Source organism: Chelonoidis abingdonii, chromosome 17 (genome assembly GCF_003597395.2).
Source record: "Chelonoidis abingdonii isolate Lonesome George chromosome 17, CheloAbing_2.0, whole genome shotgun sequence".
NCBI lineage: Eukaryota > Metazoa > Chordata > Testudines > Testudinidae > Chelonoidis > Chelonoidis abingdonii.
Window position 1 is genome coordinate 9,269,693 of NC_133785.1, and position 25,251 is coordinate 9,294,943.

General features: G+C 45.5%; 1 protein-coding gene across 3 annotated transcripts in view; it reads left to right on the forward strand.

Moving 5' to 3' along the window:
• Window positions 1-1,346: 1,346 nt before the first annotated feature.
• Window positions 1,347-25,251, forward strand: part of DPF2 (double PHD fingers 2) — a 41,594-nt gene continuing 17,689 nt past the window's right edge. For 2 of the 3 annotated variants that reach the window (XM_032804279.2, XM_032804281.2), the window contains exons 1-5: window positions 1,347-1,439; window positions 11,840-12,000; window positions 14,299-14,406; window positions 15,621-15,784; window positions 23,141-23,233. In XM_032804279.2, coding sequence (XP_032660170.1) covers window positions 1,408-1,439; window positions 11,840-12,000; window positions 14,299-14,406; window positions 15,621-15,784; window positions 23,141-23,233 — 558 coding nt within the window. In that variant the 5' untranslated portion in view covers window positions 1,347-1,407. The remainder of the gene's footprint in view (window positions 1,440-11,839; window positions 12,001-14,298; window positions 14,407-15,620; window positions 15,785-23,140; window positions 23,234-25,251) is intronic. The other variant, XM_032804284.2, reaches the window with a different exon arrangement.

A 25,251-nucleotide genomic window follows, 5' to 3' on the forward strand; every position in this document is an offset into this window, starting at 1 on the left:
TCCTATCCATTAGATGATTTGTCTTACCCTAAAGTACACATGAGTACTCTCTCCCACTCTCATTTGTGTTCATGTGATGTCTCCCAAGCCATAAACATTCCAAGAAGCAGCAGTCCTGCAGTCTTACTCCAGCGCATGAGGGGCAACTGGAGACATGGCACTACCCAGCAGACAGTGATGAGCAGAACAAGAGTTTTGTCTGTTGTGGGCACAACCTGTCTCTCCCCTATTTGACAGAGATTCCTCTGAATGGCTTGCCAACTACAGAACCAGTTTCTCCTCCCTTGGTTTTCACACCTCAACTACTAGAACAGGGCCTCATCCTCCCTGATTGAACTACCCTCGTTATCTCTAGCTTGCTTGCTAGGATATATATACACCTGCCCCTGGAAATTTCCACTACATTCATCTGACGAAGTGGGTATTAACCCACGAAAGCTCATGATCCAAAACGTCTGTTAGTCTATAAGGTGCCACAGGATTCTCTGCTGATTCCTCATAATGTCTCTCCTTGATCTAAAGCTCAACACCTGGTTCCCATCAGACGTATTCTGTAGGGATGCGGGAATGCGAGCACATGGCATTTGTAGTGCCCAATCCCCTGGGGCCATGGTTTACATTAGGGAATTATATAGTTTTTGAGTTTTATAAGGCAAAAATTTAACAACCTACCTCACTCTATCCCCCCTCCCAGTCACTGACACCCCCTCCCCCATGTTTACACAGAGCAGCTGGGGAACCTTTCTTCCCAACAAACACCGCACAGCAGCATGGTCCGGAGCTCAGGAAAAAAGATCAGCCTCTCGGCCACTCTGGTGCGGCACGAAAGCCCAACGACAGCACCGGTCAGCGCCGCGCGCAGCAGCAGTACCTGGTGCAGTGAAGGAGCCGGGCCGGCCTCCTGTGGACTTCATCGCGACACCTCCCTCCCCTCGTTTCCCTCACCCCTACTCCCGCTCTTACCTCCCTCCACCTCCCCTTCATCTCCTCCTACTTTTCTTCCCTCTCCTCAACTTTCCCGCTATTTTGTGCACCGGCGCAGGCGCCCCAAACCAGCTCTCCGGGGAGGGGGGGGTTGGTTCTCTCTTTTTACGCATGCGTAATATACTCGCGGCAAGGTCTGGCGTTCTTTCTCTCTCTCTCTGCCGTATGCGTATTGCGGGAGTGTACGCCTCTGCGGTAGCGCATGCGCATTGGTGACACAGAGAGGGGGGAGGTGCGTATTTTCTCCTCAACGCATGCGTAATTATTGTCAAGCGGCTGAGGGGAGGGATGGAAGGAGAGGGATAGGCAAGCTGTCCTTGGCGCTTGCGCAACCTAGGATAGGCGGGGTGAGCCGGTAGCTGCTGTCCGGCGCTCGGCGCGTGCGCACTGGACGGCCACACGGGCCCAGGCGACGGAGGGAAGATGGCGGCGGTAGTACAGAATGTGGTGAAGCTGTGAGTGGTTCCCCCCTCCCCCGTTTTACTGCCCCCCCCGAACGCTCCGCGGAGCAACTGGGCTCCCTCCCCTCGGGAGAATCTAAGCGACCCGGAACGGCGGTGGCGCGGAGGGCTCCTGCTCTGGGGCTTTCATTGTTAGGCGCAAAGTTTCTCAGCCCGGCTCCTCAGGCGGAGTGGGGCTCCCGGCGCACAGTGGGCCCGGGAGCGGCCCCTGGGGGTGGGAATGAGGGGAGGAGGCCACCCTCACAGGATGGTCTCAGTGGGATCCCTGGGGGGTGGGAATGAGGGGAGGAGGCCATCCTCACAGGATGGTCTCGTGGGATCCTTGGTGGGTCGGAATGGGGGGAGCAAAGCCCCCATTTACACCATGAGGTAGGATTATCATTCTCCTCAGGCCATCACCAAGAATAGCAGGGAGATATTTCCCCCCCCCCCCCCGAACTGGGAAGAAGACAGTTCCATTTATAGATCTGCCGTGGGGAACAGGGTCCTCCACAAGGCTTAGGCTAGAATAGGGGTTGCAACTTCTCTTTCCAGGGATCTATATGGGAGCACAAACTATTGTTCCCGACCCAGGTGCCGAGAGCTGGAAAGGCTGCAGTTCCTTTGACCTTCTAAACCAGCAGCCCTGCCCCCTTTCCTAAATTTTAGGAATAAGGTAAGGTATGAGAGGGGTGGCTGCAAGACTGCCCTAAGGGTAAGGGCTACATCTTCCTAACCTCACCAAGGTGTGAAAAGGGCCAGTTCCCCAGATATTCTTGATAAACCTGGTGTGAAGGAGCAAAAGTACTGTTTTTAAAACTGGACTTGAAAAATCATGGTGATTCAGCCAGCCAGCATGCAGGGTTTAAATTGAAGAGGGTTTTGTGATAGGTAGGATAAAGATGGTATGCCTTGACAGAGCTGGTTGTGTGTAATTGTGATGACATTGCTTATAGCCTCTTGAGGTTATAAGCTTACAGTCTGCTTTGATTCTCCAGTACATCATAATAAAGGCTGTCATGTGGCAGACTGTGGTCAAGAAGCAGTATTTGGGGTTAAGTCCAGGTGTGTGATATGATTTCCATGCTTCTGATTGAGTTCCTCTTTCTTTCCTCTCTGGACATTGTCAAATCTTTGCTATCTCTAAACAAACTTGAGAAGAGCAAAAAAATGTTATCTGGAACACACTACACAGCAGGTATTCTTAATAATTCCTTGGGGAAAGGATAGTCTTAGCAACAAGGGCATCACTTTCTTTCTGCAAATCACACCATTTGAGCCTTGGGCAGAGGGAGAGAAGGGTGGTCTTGGACTCAAGGCAGTGCATTGGACCTCAGGTACCGTAGGGTGAATTCTTGTCTCAGTCATGCGTTTCTCACGGATCCCTGGGTAGGTCACTTAATATGCCTTGTGCTTCAGTTCTCCATTTGTAAAAAGCAGATTGTCCTTCCCTGTCTCTTACGGAGGTTGTGAGAATAAAATCCATTATTGATTGTGAGGTGCACAGGTACACAGTAATTAGGGGCTGTATAGGTCCCCAGATATCTATAAAGATACACTATCAGGTGTACAGGTATTGTAGAATAGTAGCCCAAAATATAGAATATATTTTATATAGTGTTTTTTATCACTAGATCTCAAAGCACTTTACAAAGGAAGTTAGTATCGTTATCCACAGCACTAAATGCTACACTGCACCAAAATGTTACTACAGTGTAATTGGATTATTACTGTAGAGTATTGTAGTAATATGCTTTTAAATAAGGGATTACTGAGCCAAACATCCTCCTAACCTTCCCTGTTCTTCTGATCTGTATGAGGCTTTTTGTACATTTTCTGTTCTTAGTTCAGTCTAAAAACAAATATAAGTATCAAGTTATCCACTTGTCACATGAGCATGGAATTTAATTACTTTTAATGAAAAGGGCAGTTGGGGGGGGTTGATTTTTGTAACATAAAATGTAAATGAACAGCTGTTTTTAAAGCCTAATGGTGGGTGTTTAATTACCACTGTGAGTGTTGGCTAAAGCTGTTTTAAAAATAGATATTTTTAATCATGGTTGGTATAGATTAGGTTAAATTTGAGAATGTGGACCCAGTGTGCTAGGCAGTGTATGTAGTCCCTGCCGTGAACACTTTATAATCCAATTAGATGAGACAAAGGGTGGGACAGGAAACAGAAGGAGGAACTAGGTTGCTAAAGGTCATGGAGCTAGGAAAAGAACTTGGGTCTCCTGGGTCCCAGTTCAGTTCCTTATCCACTGGACCATACTGCCTTTCCAGTAGCATTTTAATACCATTTTAGAAAACAGGTTTATAGACTTGAGGTCAGATCCCATTGTCAGTCATGCCAGGGTAAATCTTGAGTAACTCGATCAAAATCTGCAGTGTTGTATTTACTTGTGTATAACTGAAAGCAGAATATGTTCCTATATCCTGTAGAAAAATGGTTTATCTCAGTGGCTCCTGAATTCTTTCATGTTGTGACCACTTTTGGGCTCACATCTGTTAACATGACCCCCAAGGGCAATGGTGCAAATTCAGATACTACTTTTGGGGCTGAAGCAGACATTCTTACATCCAGCGCTGGTCCACCCCCAGGTCTCAGGGGGGAGTTGCCATTGCAGGCCAGAGTGCATGGATTGGGCATGCATGCCTCAGTGGGGGTTGGCAGCTCAGGCTCCTCCCCTTTCCTCCCTCCTCTGCACCACAGCTCCCTGTCATCCTGGGAGTGGTAGTGTCTCATTTCAGCACTGCCAGCCTTTGGATTTTGCTGCCAGTGGCAGGGACCAGCCTCCACATAGCCAGCTCTGTGCATCTCTGCCTTGCAATGGGACCATGAACAGTCTCCCTGTCTCCCCCTCCTTGTTGATATGAGGCTTCCAATGGCACTAGGAGGAGCTGCCATGGGGTCGAGCAGGAGGGCCCAGCAGGCAGTGCAGGACCTAGGACCAGCCAAGCTCCCTTCAGATCTCCTGCCTTTCCTCACCCTGCTGTTTACCCTCCTCTCTGCTGGCTTGATGTTTCAAGACACCCCTTCCCCTCCCCCGCCTTGGGAGTCATGACTCACAGTTTGGAAAATGAGTCTACATTGAGCAGGGAAATCATGTTGAACCTGTGTTAGCTCATTGGTAAAAGTGGATGGATCCAATAGGCTATTATTTTTCTCTAGTATGGACTGAACCATTGGGAAGGGATTAGGTTGGATATTGGCTGCAGAGCAAATTTCTGGTCTGCTTTTTCAGAATAGAAGCAAAGACACAGAATCTGTTCTTTTTTTCTCCTCTTGGATCAAGATAGTTTTGCATATGCAGGATTTAGCCAGAAATCCATACAGTTTTTAAAAATCTTTTGCTTTATTTGATATTTTGAGTCTATTTTGAGTCTGTGTTTAAATGCACAGCAATGACATATCAATACAATCAGCTTGTGCATTAAGCTCATACATCTAGGTTTTAATTGTATCTTAGAAATGTGCATTATTAGATTGAACTGTATAAAAGTATTGGTATGACTTTAATAAAAAACTAGGTTATATATTTTAAAAAGAGAATATCCAGCCATTTGTCTGAGGAAAAATTTTCACTCTTCCGTTAAGATGTGTTTCTCTCCTGGTTTTGATTCCTCCATCTCCTGATCTTTGGCCCACTCTACAGTCCAAACCATGTTATCTGCTAAGGGGAATCCTATTCTGTTTCTGGACACCTTTAGGAAAATTTTTCCATCCTGAAAACTGCTATAATATTTAATGCTTATATAGTGCCTTTAACCCAAGAGACTAAGGGCATGTCTACATTTGCCATTTAAAGCGGAAAAATTCCCTTTTTTGCTCAAAAACTGTGAGAGCGTCTACACTTGCCAATGAGTTTTTTTGCAGTGAAACTCAGAAGCTTCACCGGAAAAAGAAAACCACCTCCACGAGCGGCGTACAGCACTTACTGGTGATGCTTTTGGCGGTGATGTGAAAATGAAGACACATTCTTCCTGTTTACAGAGCTTTTAGCCTCCGGAGCATATCCCACAGTGCCTAGATGACCACTCTGGCCAGCATCTCTGCTGCTCTGATGGCAGGAAAACAGACATCCCCCCCGCAGCCTGTAAAGCCGAAGGAACTTTGAAACTTCCCCTCCTGTTTTCTTGGCAAGTGCTCACTTATCATCTGGCCAGGTGACAATGACTGCTCTAGGGACCAAAGATCCCATGCTTGGAGCAATGCTGAGCTACTGGAGCTGGTCAGTGTTTGGGGAGAGGAGGCTGTGAAGAGACTCAGGATGTCCTGCAATCACCGCCCCCTCCTATCTGTCAAAATGGAGAGAGCTGCACTGTGGGATAGCTGCCCTATGTGCGTGCTCTCGTGGGGGAAGTGCTGCAAATGTAAACACTCTCTGATGTCTGTGGAAGTAAGTACACAAACCAGGGCTTTTCTTTCACCAGTTCACTATCACCGGTGAAACTGTCAGTGCAAAAACTCTACAAGTGTAGACATAGCCTAAAGGTGTTTTACAAGGGAGGGTAGTTGGTGAAATTATCCCTGTTTCAAACATAGGGGAAAATGAGGCGCAGAGCTGTTAAGAGCACTCTGTGTGAGTAGCAGAACTGGGAATAGAGTCCAGGTCTTTTAACTCAGAGTCCAGGAGGGCTCTCTCCAGTGGCCTTGATTGCTTCTAGAGACTGAAGTGGAGAAGAGACTTGTTTTGACAATAGCATCATTTACTGATCAGTTATCAGTGCAAAAGATTGCTACATGCACTGATCGGGGAACTGTCCTAGCAAGTGGTTGAGTGTTTCATCTGTAGTATGGATATAGCTTAAACTCCTGTCTATGCTACAAATTTAGCTGTAAACGGGGATATGTGCAAATCTATAGCATAGCTGGGGACATGGCTAAAGCATAGTGAAATTTGGTCTGCTGCAACACAGAACTATGCTTTAACAGTGTTGGTTGACAACAGTACTGTAACTAGGACCTCCTTACTCCACTGAATTTTTAAAAACAGTGTGACCTATGCCACATACTGCTTTGTGGTGTTGAACTTACTAAGGGGTTGGCTACACTTGGAAATGTGCAGCGCTGGGAGTTACAGCTGTGGTCGTACAGCTGTATAGGAACAGCGCTGCAGTGTGGCCACACTGACAGCTACCAGCGCTGCAGTGTGGCCACATTTGCAGCATTTGCAGCGCTGTTGGGAGTGGTGCATTGTGGGCAGCTATCCCAGCGTTCAAGTGGCTGCAATGTGCTTTTCAAAAGAGGGGGGTGGGGTGTGACAGGGAGCTTGCGGGAGACAGAGAGAGTGGATTTTTGGAGCAGACACTGTGACAGCTCCCTGCCTTGCAATTCTGGCCATTTTCCCCACCAACTCTCTCAATCACTCTTAAATCAAAAAGGCTTCAGACCAAGAAGCAGCTTCTCTGAAGGACTCCTCCCCCCCTGTTTCTCTCCTCAAGCAAACACTCAGCTGTTCTCAGCTCCCTGCCGTGCACAAGTTCTAAGGGAATGGAAAATACACAACAGCTACCTTCAATCATTTTAAAAGTTTTGATCCTTCCCCCACCCCTCTCTTATTCACTAAATGCAAATTATGCACTCCTAAATAGCCTTCAGACCACATAAGCAGCTGCTCAACAGGGACTCCCCTCTCCCCTCAAATAAACAGCTGTGAACATTCCAAAGCAATTCCCCTGCCTCCGCTCGCTTGCTAGCAGGAGCAAAGAGCAGCTGTGTTTTGTTTTTTAGAGCTCGTCATTCAGCCATTCTTCCAGTTTGTTGCAGACAGGAATTCTGGGATACCTCTTAATACCCTGGAGGCCAATAACAGTGCTGTTGGTGTCTACACCTGATGAGCAGCGCTGCGTCACCAGCGCTGGGATTGCTACACCCCAATCAGACCAGGTGTACAGCCAGCACTGCAGCCAGGGAGTTGCAGCGCTGGCTGGGCTTTGTAAGTGTGTACACAGAGTGAGTTGCAGCGCTGTAACCCCTTCACCAGCGCTGCAATTCTCCAGTGTAGCCAAGCCCTAAGATTAGTGCTAACCTGACAATCAGAAACCCATAGGGAGAGTGGCTCTCTTAGTTGGTCCTGTGGATCATTTTATCCCTCACATAATCTTGTTTGTAAAAGCAGAGTTTGTAATCTTGTTTGGCTGTGAAATCTTTCTGTGCTGTGCATAAACAGTGAGGACGATGGATGAAACAGAATCTTTGTTGTGCAGGTGTGGAGCTAGGGAGGTTCCATTTCCATCTGAAATGATATTAATATCTTCTTATTTTTGGAAAGTTTCCCTCTCAGTTAATGGGGTTGGTTCTCCTTTAGCTTACATCAGTTTTCCTCCGTATAACTCCGCTGACTTCAGTGAGTTAATCTTGTTCTTCACTGGTGTTGGATCAGAACCGGGATTGAGATATTTAAATCTCAGCTCCCCCATCCCAAGCGTGTGCCTTTGTTCTGCATTGTGTCCAGCAAGATATTTTGCATGAAACATTATGTGAAAATTCTCATGTGTTGCCTGAAGGACACAAGCTCCCATGTGTCATGTCTTGTTGTTCATCCGGTTAAACTAGCAGCTTCCTTGCTGTGTATGTAATTACTGAGTTGTGTTATGGAGCCAGCCTGAGTGCCTTTCCTCTCTGACTCATGTTCTCTGGTTTGATGTGGTCATTTCAGCCAGTATTGAAGTGTCGGGGGTGTGTGTGTGTGTGTGTGTAAACAAAGGGATGTTGTGCTTATGTATTAATTTTTTTTTTCTTTTCTTTCCTTTCCTTTCCTGGCATCAGACACACAAAATTCTCTTCTTTAGCAAGCTGAAGCCACCAGATTCTCTGCTTTCCCTCTCCCTGCTACTTTGTGGCAAGATTTTACCATTGAAATTACTATAATTATAGCTCATTCAATTAAGTGAGTCTTTAGTGCTGCTGTAGCGCGCAAAAAAAAAAAAAAAATCCTTGAAGGGGGAAAAAAAAATTAGATTTAATCTGAGTCTTGTATTCTTCCTGTCAGTTCCTGACTTCCCTCTGATGTTTTTGCTAACCTGATTACCAAGCAGAATTGGATTTTTTGTTCTCTCTAGGATCTGTATATTGAAAATGTGCTTCAGAATAGCGTAACAATATAAAAAGACTCTAAGTAGGGGGATCATCAAATCAATGTTTTACTCAGAGGGTAAGGACATGAACATAGCATGTAGGTAGGTCACCTGAATTTTGAGTGTGGGGATGGAAATACAGCTCTTGGCATCACTCCAAAATGCTACTCCATATTTTTGTGGCAAATCTATGTCCATTATATTTTTATTGTTGTGTCTGTGTGGCAAACTTGAGATCATTCTGCCTTCACAGTAGCAGAAAGGGAGAACTCAAAGCCTCCTTTCAAGATACATGCCTCCAACTCTTGATCTAAATGAGAATCTCTGTTAGCACTGCAGGGTTTTTGACATATTTAAGGACTTCTGAATCTGTTCAGAGGTTCACATGCATTACAAATTCCTTACTCTGGAAAGCACTGCATAAAAGAATACCCCAAAAATGCAATTACCCCACTCATCAATTAAAGTCCAACTACTTCTTGGTTGGGTAATGACAGCCCCACTTCACAACAACTTAGGGCAGAAAATGAAGGAGTCCTATATCCAATTCAAATGGCACAATATACCGGAGTTATAATTTGCTTAAGGCCGTTGAGCAGGAAAAGGGCTGTGGGCTTTTTAATGACTGCGAGTGACTTACATTTCACCTGTTAATGGAAGGCAAGAGTTTAATTACCTTATTGGTATTTCCAGATGGTAAAAATTGTTTGGCGAAAAGGAGAGATGTGAGAATATTTTGAGGATAATGCCCCCCAAGAAATACATGCTATGTTTTTGTGTGTATAGGATATGTCAAGCAGGATGTGTGTCATTTTGCACATGCTGGATATCATCTTTTGGGTTCTTGTTCTGTGCAACTGTTAACATGTTCTCTATAGTAATATAGTAATTTTACTATCACTAACATTACTGTTAGCACATGATACAGAACCCTTCAATAACAAGCAGTGTCTCTTGGTTTCTTCCTGGCTACAACAAAGTTTTTTAAACTGGGGGTATAGCTGCTGGGGTGAAATAGAGGCAAGAGGGAAAAGTCTTAAAAGTCAGAGCAGAATAAGAATTACTAAATGCTGATTGGTTCCTTTACTCAGTTCCACTTAGGATACCCACCTTTTTAACACTTAGAAACCAGAAATTTGGTACAAAATGTAGTTGAAAACCCAAATATAAATCAAGGTAATGGTCTTGTATGAAATAGTGAATTATTTTTGGAGAATTGTAGCTTGGAACCCATCTGTTTTAAGACCTCTGTACATAGTGCATCATTCTGTGATATTTCGTGGAATGATATTTAGGGTGAAAGATTGGTTGCTCAGGGAGTTGGCAGCTGGGTAATAGAGGCTTTCAACTCTGCCATTTGACTCCAGCCGGGGTTAGCAATGCCTTAAAAAATCCGGTATGATGGCTGTCTGATAGACCTCCTAGCCAGTTCTCAGCAGGACAGATATCATTGATTGGCTCCCTTGCTAGTACTCTTGGCAGAAATGCCAAGGATTGAAAGAGCCATGGAGACTTATCTCCCTCCCCCAAGTTGAGCAGCGGTGATTGGCTCTGAGCAGCTTCCATTACTCATACTCTTGGTTAACAGGGCTTCAGATCCAAAGGGTGTCAACGTGGTCCTTTGTTCTCTGCTCTGTGTCCCCATCTGGTTCACTCATTATGTATCTTTTGACCTTTATCTCCATTCCTGTTTTTTCACTTGTCCCCTGTATTCAGTCAATTTCTGGGTCCCATGGGACTTCCCTCATCTAGAGGATGGGTCCTTTGTTCTTGGTGGGTTCTGTCCACTATTCCTGAGGATTCAAATAGACTGGTCTGGGGTTCTCTGCTCAGCATTCCTCTAGACCCTTCATTTTCACCCTGTGAGCTGCCTTTCTTACTTAGTACCCTGTAATCAAGTAAGTGCTGGGCTCTGTAGCATGTCCCTCATCTGACGGGGTGGGCCTTTTACTTAATCATGTTTATTATGGTAGTGCCTAAGGACCAACCAAGAATGGAGCCCTGTTGTGCTAGGCAGTGCACAAACATAGGGTACTATTTGTGGGTACTGGGACAAATGAGTCTAGACCTGTCCAGAATTAAAAGCACCCTCCCCATCCCTCCAAGGAGGGAGGAATCACTAGGCCGAGGCCACAAGTGCGTGCATGGGACTATGAAGGAGACAACAGGAATGGAAGTGAGGTCAGTGGTTAAAAATCAGGGAATCAGAGGGGGACACCAAGGAGAGAACCCCAAACAATGCCTGCTGCTCCTCAAAGGTGTGTAAGGAGGTAGTGGACACTCCCTAGAGGAACTGCGCTCAGAGACAATACAGAATAGCAGAGGGTTCCTGACTCAAAGAGCTTACAATCTAAATAGCTCAAACAGGGGAGGATGGGAAAGGGAGTATCACACACACAAGCAGAGGAATTGGTGTGATGTCAGCAAACAGCATGTTCCACGGTTTTTGGTAGGTGAGTTTGATTGTAGAGAGGGAGGGAGGGTCATCTAAATGAAAAGTGAAGGGACTGAGGGGTTCAGGGCAGGTGTGGAGTGAAGCTGAGAGAGTGGGCAGGGAAGGAGAGGGTTGGAGCCAACAGTGGCTCTGCCCACCATTCCAGGGTTTAAATAGGCTGGTTACTTGCACCAGCATTAAATCCACTCTCATGAGATTTAGAATGCTATGTAACTTGACAACTAACAACAATAATAATATTAAATAAAATAAAACACTAAAAATTGCTTTCCTAAAAATTAATAGGAAGCCTCTGTGGTTCATGCAGAACATTGTTTAGTGTAAACAGCTTTGAGAAAAATATGCCAAAAGCTTTCGGAGAACTGTCTGAAATCCTTACTTTGGAGGGATTGGTGTGTATCACAATTGGAGTAATTCCAGATCCCTGAAGAACCCAGCTTCCTGGAAGGTATCTGATCTGTATGGGTCATTGGTCCGTTCCCTAATGTTAATTCTAACTAAAAGTCTGATTGGGCATGTCTACGTGGTGGTGATGGAATGTCAGAGGGTGCAAAGTCTCGAGGTAGGTGTTTCTAAACAGAGTGTTCTGAGAAGTCCTCCACTAGGGATATAAATCCCCAAGAGCAAAATATATCACAATGGTTTGTTTATGTCAGTGGTCCCTAGTGCTTGGCTCCAGCCGTTCTGTTGTCTTCAGCGTTGGCTACAGATCTTTACAAAGGCATAGCTCCAATATTTATGTTGGTACATCCAATCCTGCCAGAGCGTCAGGAGAGTGTTAAAACAGATGTTAGAAAGTGCCAGGAAAGGCAAGCAGCAACAGCAGCTAGCCAGGGAATCCTAATAACTAATACACGGTGTCTGTTTCCTCAACCCACAGCCTTGGAGAGCAATATTACAAAGACGCAATGGAGCAGTGCCACAACTACAACGCCAGGCTGTGTGCTGAGAGGAGCGTCCGGCTGCCTTTCCTAGACTCGCAGACCGGAGTGGCACAGAGCAACTGCTACATATGGATGGAGAAGCGTCACAGAGGCCCAGGTAGGGCCTTTTCTGCTGTTATGGTACAATAGCGTATGCCAAACCCAGCACCAGACTTCCCCTCTGCCCCAGCTTACCCACTCCTGTGTAAACTAGCAGGCCAGCTCACCAACCAGTGTGTCAGTGAAGCTCCCTCCAGTGTCTCAGTATTTAATTTCCTTTTCCCAGGGATGCATTAATTTTTCAAACAGAGTTCAACATCAGTCAAGATAGGCCTGCCCCTCCTGAGGCATCTGCTGCTGCCTGCACAGGAGGGGTATCTAGCCAAGTCTTTCCCCTAGCTTGTGTGGCAAACATATCTAATAAGTCCTTTCCATGACCCATGGTCCTTTAGTTCTCCGTATGAAGAGAACTGCTTGTTTCTTGGCATTTTACCTCTCCAGCTGAGAGGCATCTGAAAAGTCACAGGTGGGGGCTAAGATGAAATCCCTTAAAGGGCCAATTCACCCTGTGGTACATGGGCATAACTCTTGCTGTGCTTTATAAGTGTTTAGGTGAGGAAGGAATGGGAAGGCTATTTGGTTTTGGTAAATGATGGAGAAGCTGATTGCCTCAAAGCAACAGGAGTACATTTGTTTTACAGTTCACTTATCATTCCTCAGCTGCTTCTGCACCTATCTTTCATCATGCACAGCGCTGAAGACATACCTGTTTATTGTCTTGCATAAATAAGTTCAGCAGCCTTCTGTATTCAATGGAGTATAGTGGTTAGAGCAGGGTAGTCAGGACTCTAGTCACAACTCTGGAAGGCAGTTGGGTCTAGTTATTATAGCAAAGTGAGTGGGAATTAGGATCTCTGGGTTCCCTTCCTGTCTCTGAGTAGAGAATGTGACTTAATAAACCATGGCAACTGAAAATAGGGGCTACTGGTTTCTGCCTGACTTTGGTACTAACCTGCTATGAACTTGAGAAAATATTCAGGTTCTCTGTATCCTGGGATCAGAGCTGTTACTTAGGAGCTCGTCAATACATGTGGGATCAGTGTGGCCTAGTGGCTAGAACGCTGGATTGGAACTCGGGAGACCTGAGTTCTGTTTCTGGCTCAGCCACTGGCTTGTTGGTGATCTTGGGTAAGTCATGTTCCTTCTGTGCCCATCTGTAAAACGGGAATAGTAATATTGACCATCTTTGTAAATTTGTTATTTTATACAGCTCTTTGACAATACAAATTTGTCATGAGGAATATTGTGTTGGAACATTTAGTCTTAAAACCTAACTCTGTATTAGGAAATGCAGAGAAAGCCCTGACATCCCCTAACCTGGAAAAGGAAATATGTGAGATGGTGTTTATATGATACTACCTGTGGACTACAATCAAGAATCAGGGCCCCATTGTGCTATTCCCTGCGTGGACAAGCTGCAAAGATAGCTCCTGCTCCAGAGAGCATACCCAGATTGTATCACAGGACAAAACAGACAAAATGAGATGACGATTGATTGGAAGAATGGCTTATAAAAATATTTCAGTTGGAAGCTTTTTGGGGCAGGAACCGTTTTTTTGTTCTACTGTGTACAGCACCTAGCACCATGAGGTCCTGGTCCATGACTGGTGCTCCTAGATGCTACTACAATTTCAATAATAATGTGAACAGAGGTAGCAGAAATCTTTGCTGGCCTAAGCAGTGCTAGACAGCAGTGTTTTGTAGGCGTCTCACAGCCTTTTTCAGTGTGTGTGGGAGGAATGTGTGGGATTGCAGCTTTGAAGTTTCCTCTGACCATGGTTTTAAGAAACAAAATGTTGGTTGCAAACATGCAGCTGCTGGTAGAAGCTTCCTCTCAGACCTTTCATTCAGGAGTTCATCTTACCACACTCTGTATGTTATGCATTGATATAGACTGAACCTCTCATACGATGTGGAATGGAATGCTGGCTCTTAGCAGCGAAGTTTTGCTCCCAGTATCTATCCCATTTTACAGTTAGGCAGTGTGATAGGGGCTCTAGACTGGGAATCAGGAGACATGGGGTCTATTCCTGGCTTTGCCAATGGCCTGCTGGGTGACCATGAGCAAGTCACTTTGCCTTTCTGTACCTCAGTTTCCCCCTTCTACCATGTATCGTTTTAGGTTGTAAACTCTGTGGTGATAAGATCTCTCTTGCTATATGATTGTGCCAAACACCATGGGGTCTTGATCTTGGTGCTACTGTAATACTAATAATAACTTGAGGTCTTATCCTGAGGGGTACAGGGGTAACCCACAATCCCCATTGATTTGCAAAGGCAGTGCCTATACTGATCGCTTTGTGGCACCAATTTGTCAGAGAATATCAGGTTTCAGGCTTTCTATTGTGTTTTAAAGGTTTAGCCTCTGGCCAGCTCTACTCCTACCCAGCTCGCCGTTGGCGGAAAAAACGTCGTGCGCACCCTCCTGAGGATCCGAGGCTTTCCTTCCCTTCCATCAAACCAGGTGACACTTCCCCTCCTTCTGATCTCTGCTCGCAATGCAGTTATTAGGGGAGTGGTCTCAAAGACCCAGGAGGAGATCCCTTCCAGTTCTGTGTTCATATGTTTCTCTCTCAGGTTGACAATGCAGCCTCACCCATGTCACATCCATACTCTGCATAGAGCATGGTCAGAAATAACCTCTTGGCACTGCTGAGCTCCATAAATGCCACAGTTACACCAGCTGGGGTAGAAATCACCCATTGTTGGCACTGTGTCGGTTGTGGCATTTGTGGCTGAGCTCTACAAAGCGAGAACTTGAGCAGTCAGCTGCTAGCTCTGCTCGCCTGAAGCTGCTCCTGTGGGCAGCTGATTTGGGGCCATTGCAGGAGCAGGGAGGGAATGTATGTTTGAAGAAGCTGCCTGTGGCTGTACCCCACATAGACACCTTTTCAGTGGGGAATTAGAGTAAATCAGTGTTCTGCAGCTTGCCCCAGTTTTTTACCTCATGGCTCTCTAGACCAGTGTGGTATCCCCCAGGTTTGGGAAGCACCACGGTAGGATAAACATAAAGATCCATTGTCCTTTGGGATGTAAGCCAACTACTAAGCATCTGGTCTTGGGGAAAATTACCCCCCCACACCCATAAATGTTGTTGCAGAATTGCGTATTTTGGAGGGAGTACCTCTTCCTTAGGAACACCTGTTGATGGCCAGTATTGGAGAGATGATACTAGTCTAGATGGGCTCATTGGTTTTGTCTAGCATTGTGGGATAGGGGGTGGGGTACCAAGCTAGATGGACCTATTGGTTTGATTCAGCATTACAGAGAGTAGAAGGGTAGCAGGCTAGACTGATCCATTGTTCTGATCCAGTGCAGTTGGATGGCAGAGTAAATGGTTCTGGGCATGACAGGTAGATCGTGCTACTGGACTAGAAGAACTGTAATGATATTTTCAGAGTGCCAGTGCAGTTCAGGGTCCCATCTGTGCTACAGAATCAATTTTATTGCAGGACCCAGTTGCAACATTCCTGATACTTGATACATGATAACTCTGTCCCACAGTGTAGACAGGTCCTAACTACATCTCCAAATTGTGCTAATGCCTTGGGTGTGTTTTCTCCCTAGCATACAGTTAATTGATTTGGTGGTGTAGCTGTGACCTAGTAGCACAGAGAACCCACTTGACTTCTGCTTTTTTTTAGCTCTTGACTATTGTTTTCTTTCCCCTTTCTACAGACACTGATCAGACCTTAAAGAAAGAGGGGCTGATCTCCCAGGATGGCAGCAGCCTGGAGGCTCTCCTGAGGACTGACCCCCTGGAGAAACGCAGCCTGCCAGACCCGCGCAACGATGACGACAGCCTCAGCGAGTTCCCTGTCACCAACAGCCGTGCGCGGAAGGTACGGCAGAGAGAGGGCGTTCTCCCCTATGTTGCAAGAGGGAGCTTCATGGTAAAACACAAATGGCTCACTTTTAAAGACAAACAAAACACACTCCTCCCCCCCACCCCATTTCTCTCTTGTTAGGCCCCTCCTCTCCAGCTGCTGCTTTTGTGGTTGGGGGTGTTTGTGTGTGTGTCCTTTTGGCGGAGGATGAAGGCCTGGATCTAGGAGGGAACCACAGCACTCAAAATTTTGAACCCCTGGTGGGAGCCTGCCATTGGGTGTGGGGAGCAGGAGGTAGCAGTGGCAGACCAGGAAGCCAGGAGTGCAGTGAGCTTTTGGATTTGCTTTCTGATGGTAGAAAAAGAAAACTTTCATTTTATCGGGACCCCATTTTGACTTAATAGAGAGGCTGCATGGGTAGGGCACTGGATGGGGACTTGGGAGACCTGGGTTCTGGTCTTGGCTCTGCCACTGATTCTGCTCTATTAGAGCTAGCTGCCGCTATTACTGTGAATGTATTGCTGCTGTTGCCCTGACTACTGTGGAGGAGGGAAGTATTATAAGAGCAATGTGGACTAGTGGGTAGAGCACTGATCTGGGACTCGGGAAGACTGGGTTCTGTTCCTAATTCTGAAACTGGCCTGCTGGACAGCCTTCAACAAGTCACTTCAGTGCTCTATGCCTCAGTTTTCCCACCTATAAAATGGGAGTAGTGGTACTGACCTCCTTTGTAAAGTGCTTTGAGATCTGCTGATGAAAAGCGCTATAGAAGTACAAAGTGGTGGTCGTAATAATTCAGCTGTGTTGTTTTGCATTGGCCCAAAGTTTTAGCTTACAAGTTTTTAGCCCCTAGCAGCTTGAAAGAAAAGTGGGGTAAGGAAGGAGCTGATTTCAATTAAAGCACACTATCATGATCGATATCATGGACCGTACCATGCTGTGACTTCCCCCCACTGCCTTTTGTCTCCTAAACAACAAAGTTTCAGTACGGGGAACCTTGCAGTGATTTTTTTGCTCTGTTTCGTAATGTCTGCAGAGAAATAAATGTTCCCATATCCTGAGAAATTACAAAGCACCCTCTAAAAAAATCTGTTTAAAAAATTTCCATTGGTAACAATCAGAGCATGCTGCAGAGGAAGATGAAAACCTGAGGTCCCTTCCTGTCTGTCCTGGGGGAAGATGCCTTCTCAACCCCAAATCTGATGATTAGTTAGACCCTAAGCATTTGTGTAATCTGCAGTAAGAGTGGAGTTGTAATTTTAAGAGATCTGCAAAAGGACAATAAGAACTGTACTCATGAGGCGCTTTTTTTGGCTGTGTTATGATGGAAAAAGATCCCTGAAAGGGATTATTTTTTGCATTACTAATTTGGGTGTGTATGTACTTACAGGGCCCTCATCATCATCAGTATCAGTTTGCCCCAAAGAACTTCATACTTAGGTAAACAGCAGGTCTGCTCTTCCTTGTTGGATACAGATAATCCAACTGACAGTCTAAATTCCCGTGCGGCTGCATAGCTGCCTATTAAGTCCCATGCAGGGGCTCAGGGCCACGGTGGGGAGAGGTGCCCCTCCCAACCGGCCCCAGCATGGAGCTGCCGCAGCAGGGAGAAGGCTGGGGGGAGTCCTCTTCCCTCACCGTAACCCCTGGGCAGCCTGCACCCCAAACCCCTCATCCCTGGTCCCAGCCTGCACTCCCAGCCAGAGCCCTCTCACCCTGTCACCAACCCTCTGCCCCAACTCTGAGCCCCCTTCCATACCCTGAACCCCTCATCCCTGACCCCACCACATGAATTTTGTTATGTGCACCAATATGAAAGTGATATGTCACAATCACCTCCATAGTGGTGCACATAATGCATTCTGCACATGGATGTAAAAAATTAGAGGGAACACTGCTGACAGTAGGGCTACTGCCTACTTCATGATACTATTTTTTATAATTGATAAAGAGCATGTTCAAAAGTAATTAGGCCTTTTAGTCATGTGTTTCCCAGGATGAAGTAATTGGAAACCACTTTCCATTCCACCTCTGTTCTCCCTTTTATTCCTTTTGGAGCCCAGGTTGGTGATTTGTTGTTTTGTGTGTTGTCTCAAGCAGAAGCCCTGTGACTGTAGTCACTACTTTACTTCCCACCTGTGGGCACAAGTTCAATCTGCAGCTGATTGCTGCGGTCCTGACTAACATGGCTGTGGTGCAACAGGAATTAATCCGACCTTTGTGGTGGCATGAGGATGTTCACTTGGTGCTTACGTTGTTTTCTTTCTTGCAGCCTTATTTTATGGGGAGCCATGTGTACTTGGTTTTATATTTATAGATACTTGTGCAGCCAGACTTGTTCATTTCTTTTGAAGTGAGTTTTTTGGCTTGGAGCTCGTGCACCTTATGTGAATTCTTCAGCTGATTATTCTTGATCCAAGTTTATGGAAGCCCTTTACGAGAGCAAGCCTTCACTATACCCATGTAAGGATAGGCAAGAGGTGGCTATGTTGTTAATAATAATATCATCTAGTTCTTACATAGCACTGTGTTCACTCCTGATCTCATGACAACTCACTGCCGGGTCCTTGGTTGGGTGCATAAAGGTTTCATTTAACAGTCGCCCCCTTTAGGTAGGGCATTATTTGTACTATTCTTACTCAGTACCCAGAGGCAAGACAGGTAGCAAATCAAAACTGTAGTCCTGTGTCAAGCCTACCTTTCTTCAGGGAGGTTCTGGCAGGCAGCCATCTCTAGTCAGTTCCTGGTCCCAGCCAGACTTCTCTGACAGAGTGAGAGCTTGGAGGTCTGCTCTCCTTCCCATCCAGCTCCTAACAGAGCTGGGCTTTTCCCTTTTAACTCCTCCCTCTGAGACTGACACCTCTTGCAGATATAGCAGAGGGGGCTGACTGAGCCTATAGCAGCTCATTAACCTTTTCCTGGCAATGTGGGATTTTTGTGCCTCATTGCAAGCAGCTGTCGTCAGTAGATCACAAAATGGGGTACTTTCAGCCATCCCTCACATGAAGCCATCACTGGGATGGAATGCAGTGGCTGTTTACAAAAGTTTAGAGCGGGAGCAAAGAACACTGTATCCAAATGAAGCTGCAAGGGGATTAAGGGAGGCAGAATGGAATTACCCACGTTGGGATTTAGCCAGGATATCACCCTTGTTGTTATACAAAATTCCATGGGACCTGTAATGCCCATAAGCAATGGGAATTTTATTTTCCTTGTCATCTGAAAAATGGTAACTCTGTGCCTCCTTCTGGGGAGGTTGGGGTCAATAGCACTAATGTGGAGGAATACCCTCTGCTGAGTCGCCCACACTGTCCCTTTCACCCAGCACTGCCCTGGTATCTTACTGAGGCACTGGGGTCAGCACTGACTTGGAGGAGGGCCCTCTACTGAGTTGCCCTCACTACTCATTGTAGCACTTTGTGCTCACTGATGTGTCCCTCACTGCTGTATCAGATACGGTGTTTCTATGCTTTGGAGCGCAACTGTTCAGGTATTACCCTTGCTGATGTAATCTGGTGCGCATTCGTTCACTGCGCAAGATGGCCAGTTTATAAAAACCTTGGGATTGGTTCTTCTGTCTGCCTCTGCAAAAAGGAGGTATGGGGTTCAAACCTTCCATCATAGTCTGGGTTGATTGATTCCACAGCTGTGGTGTGATGCTGGGGTTTATGAGCTGGTGCTCATTACATTACATTACACCAAAGTTCTTTTCTTCCTAATTTCTGCATCATCCCTCACCTCTTCGAGATGAGGATACCAAGCCCTGTGTCCTAGCACATGCTCCCACTTGCTGTATAACATGTTAAACATAACAAAAGTAATACCTAGCTCTTATATAGCATGTTTCATCAGTATTGCTTTACAGAGGAAGTAAGTATCATTATTCCCATTTTACAGGTAGGGAAACTGAGGGACAGAGTTGCAGGGACTTGCCCAAGATCACCTAGCAGATTGGGGCAAAGCTGAGACTGGAACCCTGAGTCTTAGTCCAGTGCTCTATCCACTATGTGGCTCTGACCAGAGTCCAGGGCTGCCTGTGAACTGTGGCAGCATGTGTAAGGCTCCTCTGTTAAACAATGCTGTATTTAATCCTGCTGTCATGTGAAGTTAAGATCCTGGGAATCCTAGAGACTCCCTTTGTAAAACATCAAATATTATTCTCTTTTGTTAAAGATTTCTCCCCTTCCCCACCCCAATTGCAAATTAACTTTTGGCTTCTAGGAACCTTTTTCCCATAAGGGACTTGGAATTTTCTGTGAAATGTAAATGAGGCCCTCAGAGCCACAGTGGACTCTGCTCTTCGTCGTCTCCTATTGAACTGCTGAATCTATATTAAATGTATTGGCTGACCTCCAGGAACATCTCACATACCAGGGCCCTACGAGCCTAGTAAGGATTGGAGCTGAATGGAGAAAATGTCTTCAGCATGCATTTTGTTCTTATCCTTTACCCTGTTGTTACACTAATTTTTCTGGAAGAGGGGTTCGGGGTGGGAATTTTCCAGCTGAAAATTTTGCAGATTTACATGTGTAAAACTGCTTCCACTTCTGCCTGGGTATTTTCTTTTGCATAATTGTCTTGGGCATTCCTTTGTGATCCCATGAGAGGGGATGGTTTAGTGGATTGAATATTAGGTTGGCAATAACTTTCTTGGTTCAGTACAGATGCAATGCATTGCTGTAAATGTTCCAGTTTCATGGGTCTTGGTTACCAGAGCAAATTGTAGTGATTACTACTAGTTATTTCGGTTGCTGTAGGCCAACTAAAAGCTTGACCTCACTGCCATGCACTGAGCAAACATACAGAAAGTCAGTTGCTGCACTGAAGAGCTTAAACAGAGGCATCAAGTGGGGATGAGGCTTGTCCAAAGTCACACAGTAGGTCAGTGGAATAAGACCACAGGTCTCCTGATTCCAGTGCTCTATCTATTAGGCTCCACTGCAGAGCAACTATGTTAAACAGCCTTAGAGGAAGACTTGCTGGAAGTACATGTTAAAATCCTGGGAGGGTTGGCTCTGTTCTTTTATCCTTCTCGGGCAGATAAATTGAGTTGTATACAGTTTGTTGTGTGTAGGACCTTAAATTCCAAAATATTTTCTGGTCACAAAATATCCCATGGCTCTTTCCATAAGAGTTGAGGTCTTTGGTCAAAATCCAATTCTTCCTCCTGCATTCCCAGTACATTTTCAGGCAAATGCATTCTTACTCTTGTCCTAAACTGTTGGGGTTGGTTAGTGTAAATTAGGAGTAACTCCAGATGAAGTTGGTGGGCTGGTGTGAAACCGATATCATAGTAACCAAGGCAACTGCACTTCTGACTCCTTTGTGGCCTGTCCTAGGACATCTCCACTCAGGTCCTGACCCACTACCTTTCTTGGGGCAGGAACCTGCATTCCTCTCCCTTCTGTCTGGAAATTTTAAGCTGCAATTTCCTCCTGAAACTCACTCTGATTACCATAGCAAGCTGAAGTTTAGTTCAGCTCTTGCTGTCCTGCACTACAGAAAAAACATCTTGAAAACCATAAATACCTTGTACCCATGCTTTTTTACGAGGTGTTATCCATCTTCCACATGGAGACCCTGGTATGTTTCAACCATTCATCAGGGTTTGTTCCTCTTGGGTCCAAGAGCTGATGTGAAACTATAATCGGTAAGAGTGACACAACCCCCCCTCCCAAAAAAAACCAAAAAACAAAAACCAGGCTGTCTGTCCATTCTGTACATTTCTCAGTTCTTTGTCTGCTGGTTCTCAGGAACCTGTCAAAGCCAGTCTCTGCAGTTTCCCTCTATACTATGGGGATCTTTAGGGAATTGCAGTAATTATCTCTTGATGTTGTTAGTTTCTGATAGTTCATTTATGCTTAGTGACTTTCCCTCAGTCACTGTTCTGCTTGTCTTTTTTCAAGAGAAAAGTTTAACCTCTTCAGACCCAGTAGGCAACAATATAAGGTGAGAGGGGAAATTGAGTCATACATTCTTTGAAAAAATAAATCAGAAGTTTCCCAGTTCTCCACAATCGGAGTCTGCGTTCCATTCCACAACTTAGTGTTGCATGAAGCAATCCCCCTCTGTGTACCATATAGGGACAAAAGGTGCTAGAGAAATGTATTATCAGAGGAACTTCAGTGTAAACAATGTTTTTCTTTCCAGGCATTTAAACGGCACTCTTTACTATGGTGTCTGTGTTATATATCCTTTGCATGGGACTGATCCCGTCTTCCCCTGTATCACAACAGCATCTGGAGGCCTCATCACGGCCCCATTCTCTCAGGCGTTGTGCACATATTGTGTTAGGTAATGGGACAATCTCTGTTTGAAAAGTTCTATGTAGGCAAGACAGGCAAAGGGTTGGGTCGAAAGGGAGAAAGTATTATACGCATTTTAATGGTAGGGAACTGTGGCACCAAGAGATTAAGGCCCCAATCTAACATGTGCCTAACTTTAAGACCGTGAATAGTCTTATTTAATTTGTCATGTAAATAGTGCCTAGGAGCCCGTTGTGCCTGGGCCCTGTACAAATATAGAGCAAAGAAATGTCCCCTGCCCCAAAGAACTTAACGTCTGAGTGTAAGACCAGAGAAAACAGGCGGACACAACAAACAGACTAGGGGAACACAAGCAAACAATGAGACCATGATGGATGGTGGTCACAGTAACCCATAATTAGCCACCATTACTTATCCTCTGTCTGCCAGTGTTAAGTACTTTGGGGATAGCAAAATCTGCTACACATCCCTACTTCCTCCACCTAAACATGCATTAAAGGAGAAGGCATCGCTTCTGTGTCTCTTCCTCTTATGATGAGAATTGAGAATCTGCTCCATAATAATTAATTTTTCTCTTCTACTCTCCTAGCAGGACCTTTTGTATGACCTTTCCCAGTAGCTCCCAGTTTGGGATGAGCAGTGTTGCTTGGCTTTGCAGTTCTCTCATCAGTGAGTCTGTTCTGCAATAAGCTTCTTGGCTATGATGTTTTACGTGCTCCTGGATTAAATTCCTGCACCTTTTAAAAAATAAATAACTACTCAGTACTTAGTTAGCCACGCATTAAAAGTTTCATGTGGAATTGGGGACTGAGAGACTCACCCAAGGTCCGTAGTGGATCCAGGAGCTTAGGGCCAGGTCTCCTGAATCACAGCCTCATTCTGTAAATCACAAGACCAGCCTTCTCTTTGGTGTGGTTGGGAGTAAAATGTACCTGAAAATTCCCACTTTCTCATATATGCCACATACTCCTCTGTATGTGTTTGTAGCTTCTGGTGGACATCCCTCAGCCAATTTCTAACATCTCTGTCCATTCTCCATTTTTTTCTTTCCCCAAACCATGCCAAGTTTTTTTTCCCCCTACAATAAACCCTCTCCCCTCTACAGCGAATCCTTGAACCCGATGACTTCCTGGATGATCTGGATGATGAAGACTATGAAGAGGATACGCCAAAGCGACGAGGCAAGGGCAAAGCCAAGGTAATGCCAGCTGGATGAGAGTTATGGTGCTGTGGATTGTCCTAATGACTGTGCTGAGTCTACCCTATGAATTTCTCCTGAAGACTGATACACCAACGTTCACTGTAAAGGCCTGTCACCATTAATGCTTGTGATCATGTTTTAAACCATATTCAATACTAAATATATCCACAGGCAACACGGTTACAGAACGTGTTCCCACAGTGTTAAGAAATAGGGGCTGGGATTTCCAAAGAAGCCTAGGGGAACTCAGCTGAATTTCAGTGGGACTTGGGTGCCTGGTTCCCTGCTCTGAAAACCCTAGCCTGGTTACCCAATCCTTCCCAAACCTCCCTCTCCCCCTACTGTCTCACTACCACTGGTACTAGCAATGCCAAGAGCTTGGAGTAGACAGCACCATGTGCAATTTTGCCATCATGCATCATCTAGACCCTATCTGATGACAGCAGCTGAAATGTTCCCTGGAATTGCACTGACATAGGCAGCAAACACTTCCTACAGTCTCACAGTAGACCAGTCAGGAGAGCCCTGAAGCAGTTGCTCGAATGCTGCTGCAGTGTTGCCTGGAAATAAATTAATGAGAATCCACCTGTGGATTAGATCTTCTGGGTGATTACTACTGCTGGTTCACTACTTTGTCAGTTCCATAGACTTTAAGGCCAGAAGGAACGATTAGATCATCTAGTCCGTCCTTCTATATAGCACAGGCTATTAAATTTCAGCCAGTTACCCCTGCAGTGGCCACATTGACTTCAGTTAAACCAAAGCATTTTAGTCTTCAGGAAGCTAAACTGTTGTATGTTCCAGGAGAGAGGGAGGTGCCACCAATGCTTAATGATAGGGAATTAATTAGGTGAGACATGTCCAGATAATCCTGGTAGATGATCCATACCGCATGCTGCCGAGGAAGATGTAAACCTGAGGTCCCTTCCTGTCTGTCCTGGGGGAAGATGCCTTCTCAACCCCAAATCTGATGATTAGTTAGACCCTGAACATTTGGGCAAGACACATCAGCCAGGCGTGAAAGACACAGGATCCTCCGAACCATCTCAGAGGCCCAGTCCACCCCAATGGGTGCCCTCCAGGGGCTGATCTCAGAGAAAGATGGAAGAAAACCAAAATAGATAATTGTGTATTGAGGGGAAAAAATCCTTTCTAATCCATGCAGGGCTGAAGCATGAGATTAGAGAATAGTCATTATTGTATTATCAGTCTGTCTCCTGTGTTCAGAAAATGGGAGAAATTTCTCAAGGGATAGTCAGTCTCTTGTAGCTGGGCTGGGTCAACTGGGTAAATAACCACATCATAGTTCACTTTAATGTGGTTCTTTGAATTTCCTGAGAAAATCTCTATTTTAATCTGAGACCCACTTTGTGTTGGCCTCCAAGGCCAGTTCTCGCCTGGCATGTGATCTACTTGGATGTATAAATAGAGGAGTGTTGAGTAGGAGGGAGGTGATTTTATCTCTCTGTGTGGCATTGGTGAGACCAATACGGGAATACCGTATCTAGTTCTACACTTCTAAAGTGTCTACACTTTAAAAAGGATGTTGAAAAATTGGAGAGAGTGCAGAAAAGAGCCCCAAAATGACTTGAGAGCTGGAGAACATGCATGGAGAGACTTAGGGTATATCTATGCTACAGTTAAGCACCTGCGGCTGGTCCAAGTCAGCTGACTCAGACTTGCGGGGCTTGAGGAGTGGGGCTATTAAATTCCAGTGTAGACCTTCAGTGGGGCTGGAGCCCTGGTTCTGGGACATACTCTTAAGATGGTAGGCATACCCAGTGTAGATGTGCCCTAAAGGGTCTGTATAGCTTATCAAAAAGAAGATTTGGGAAGTGAATTGATTAGGGCAGGGGTAGGTAACCTATGGCATGTGTGCCAAAGGCGGCACATGAGCTATTTTCAGTGACACTCACGCTGCCCAGGTCCTGGCCATCGGTCCAGGGAGGCTCTGTATTTTAATTTAATTTTAAATGAAGCTTTTTAAACATTTTAAAAACCTTATATACTTTGCA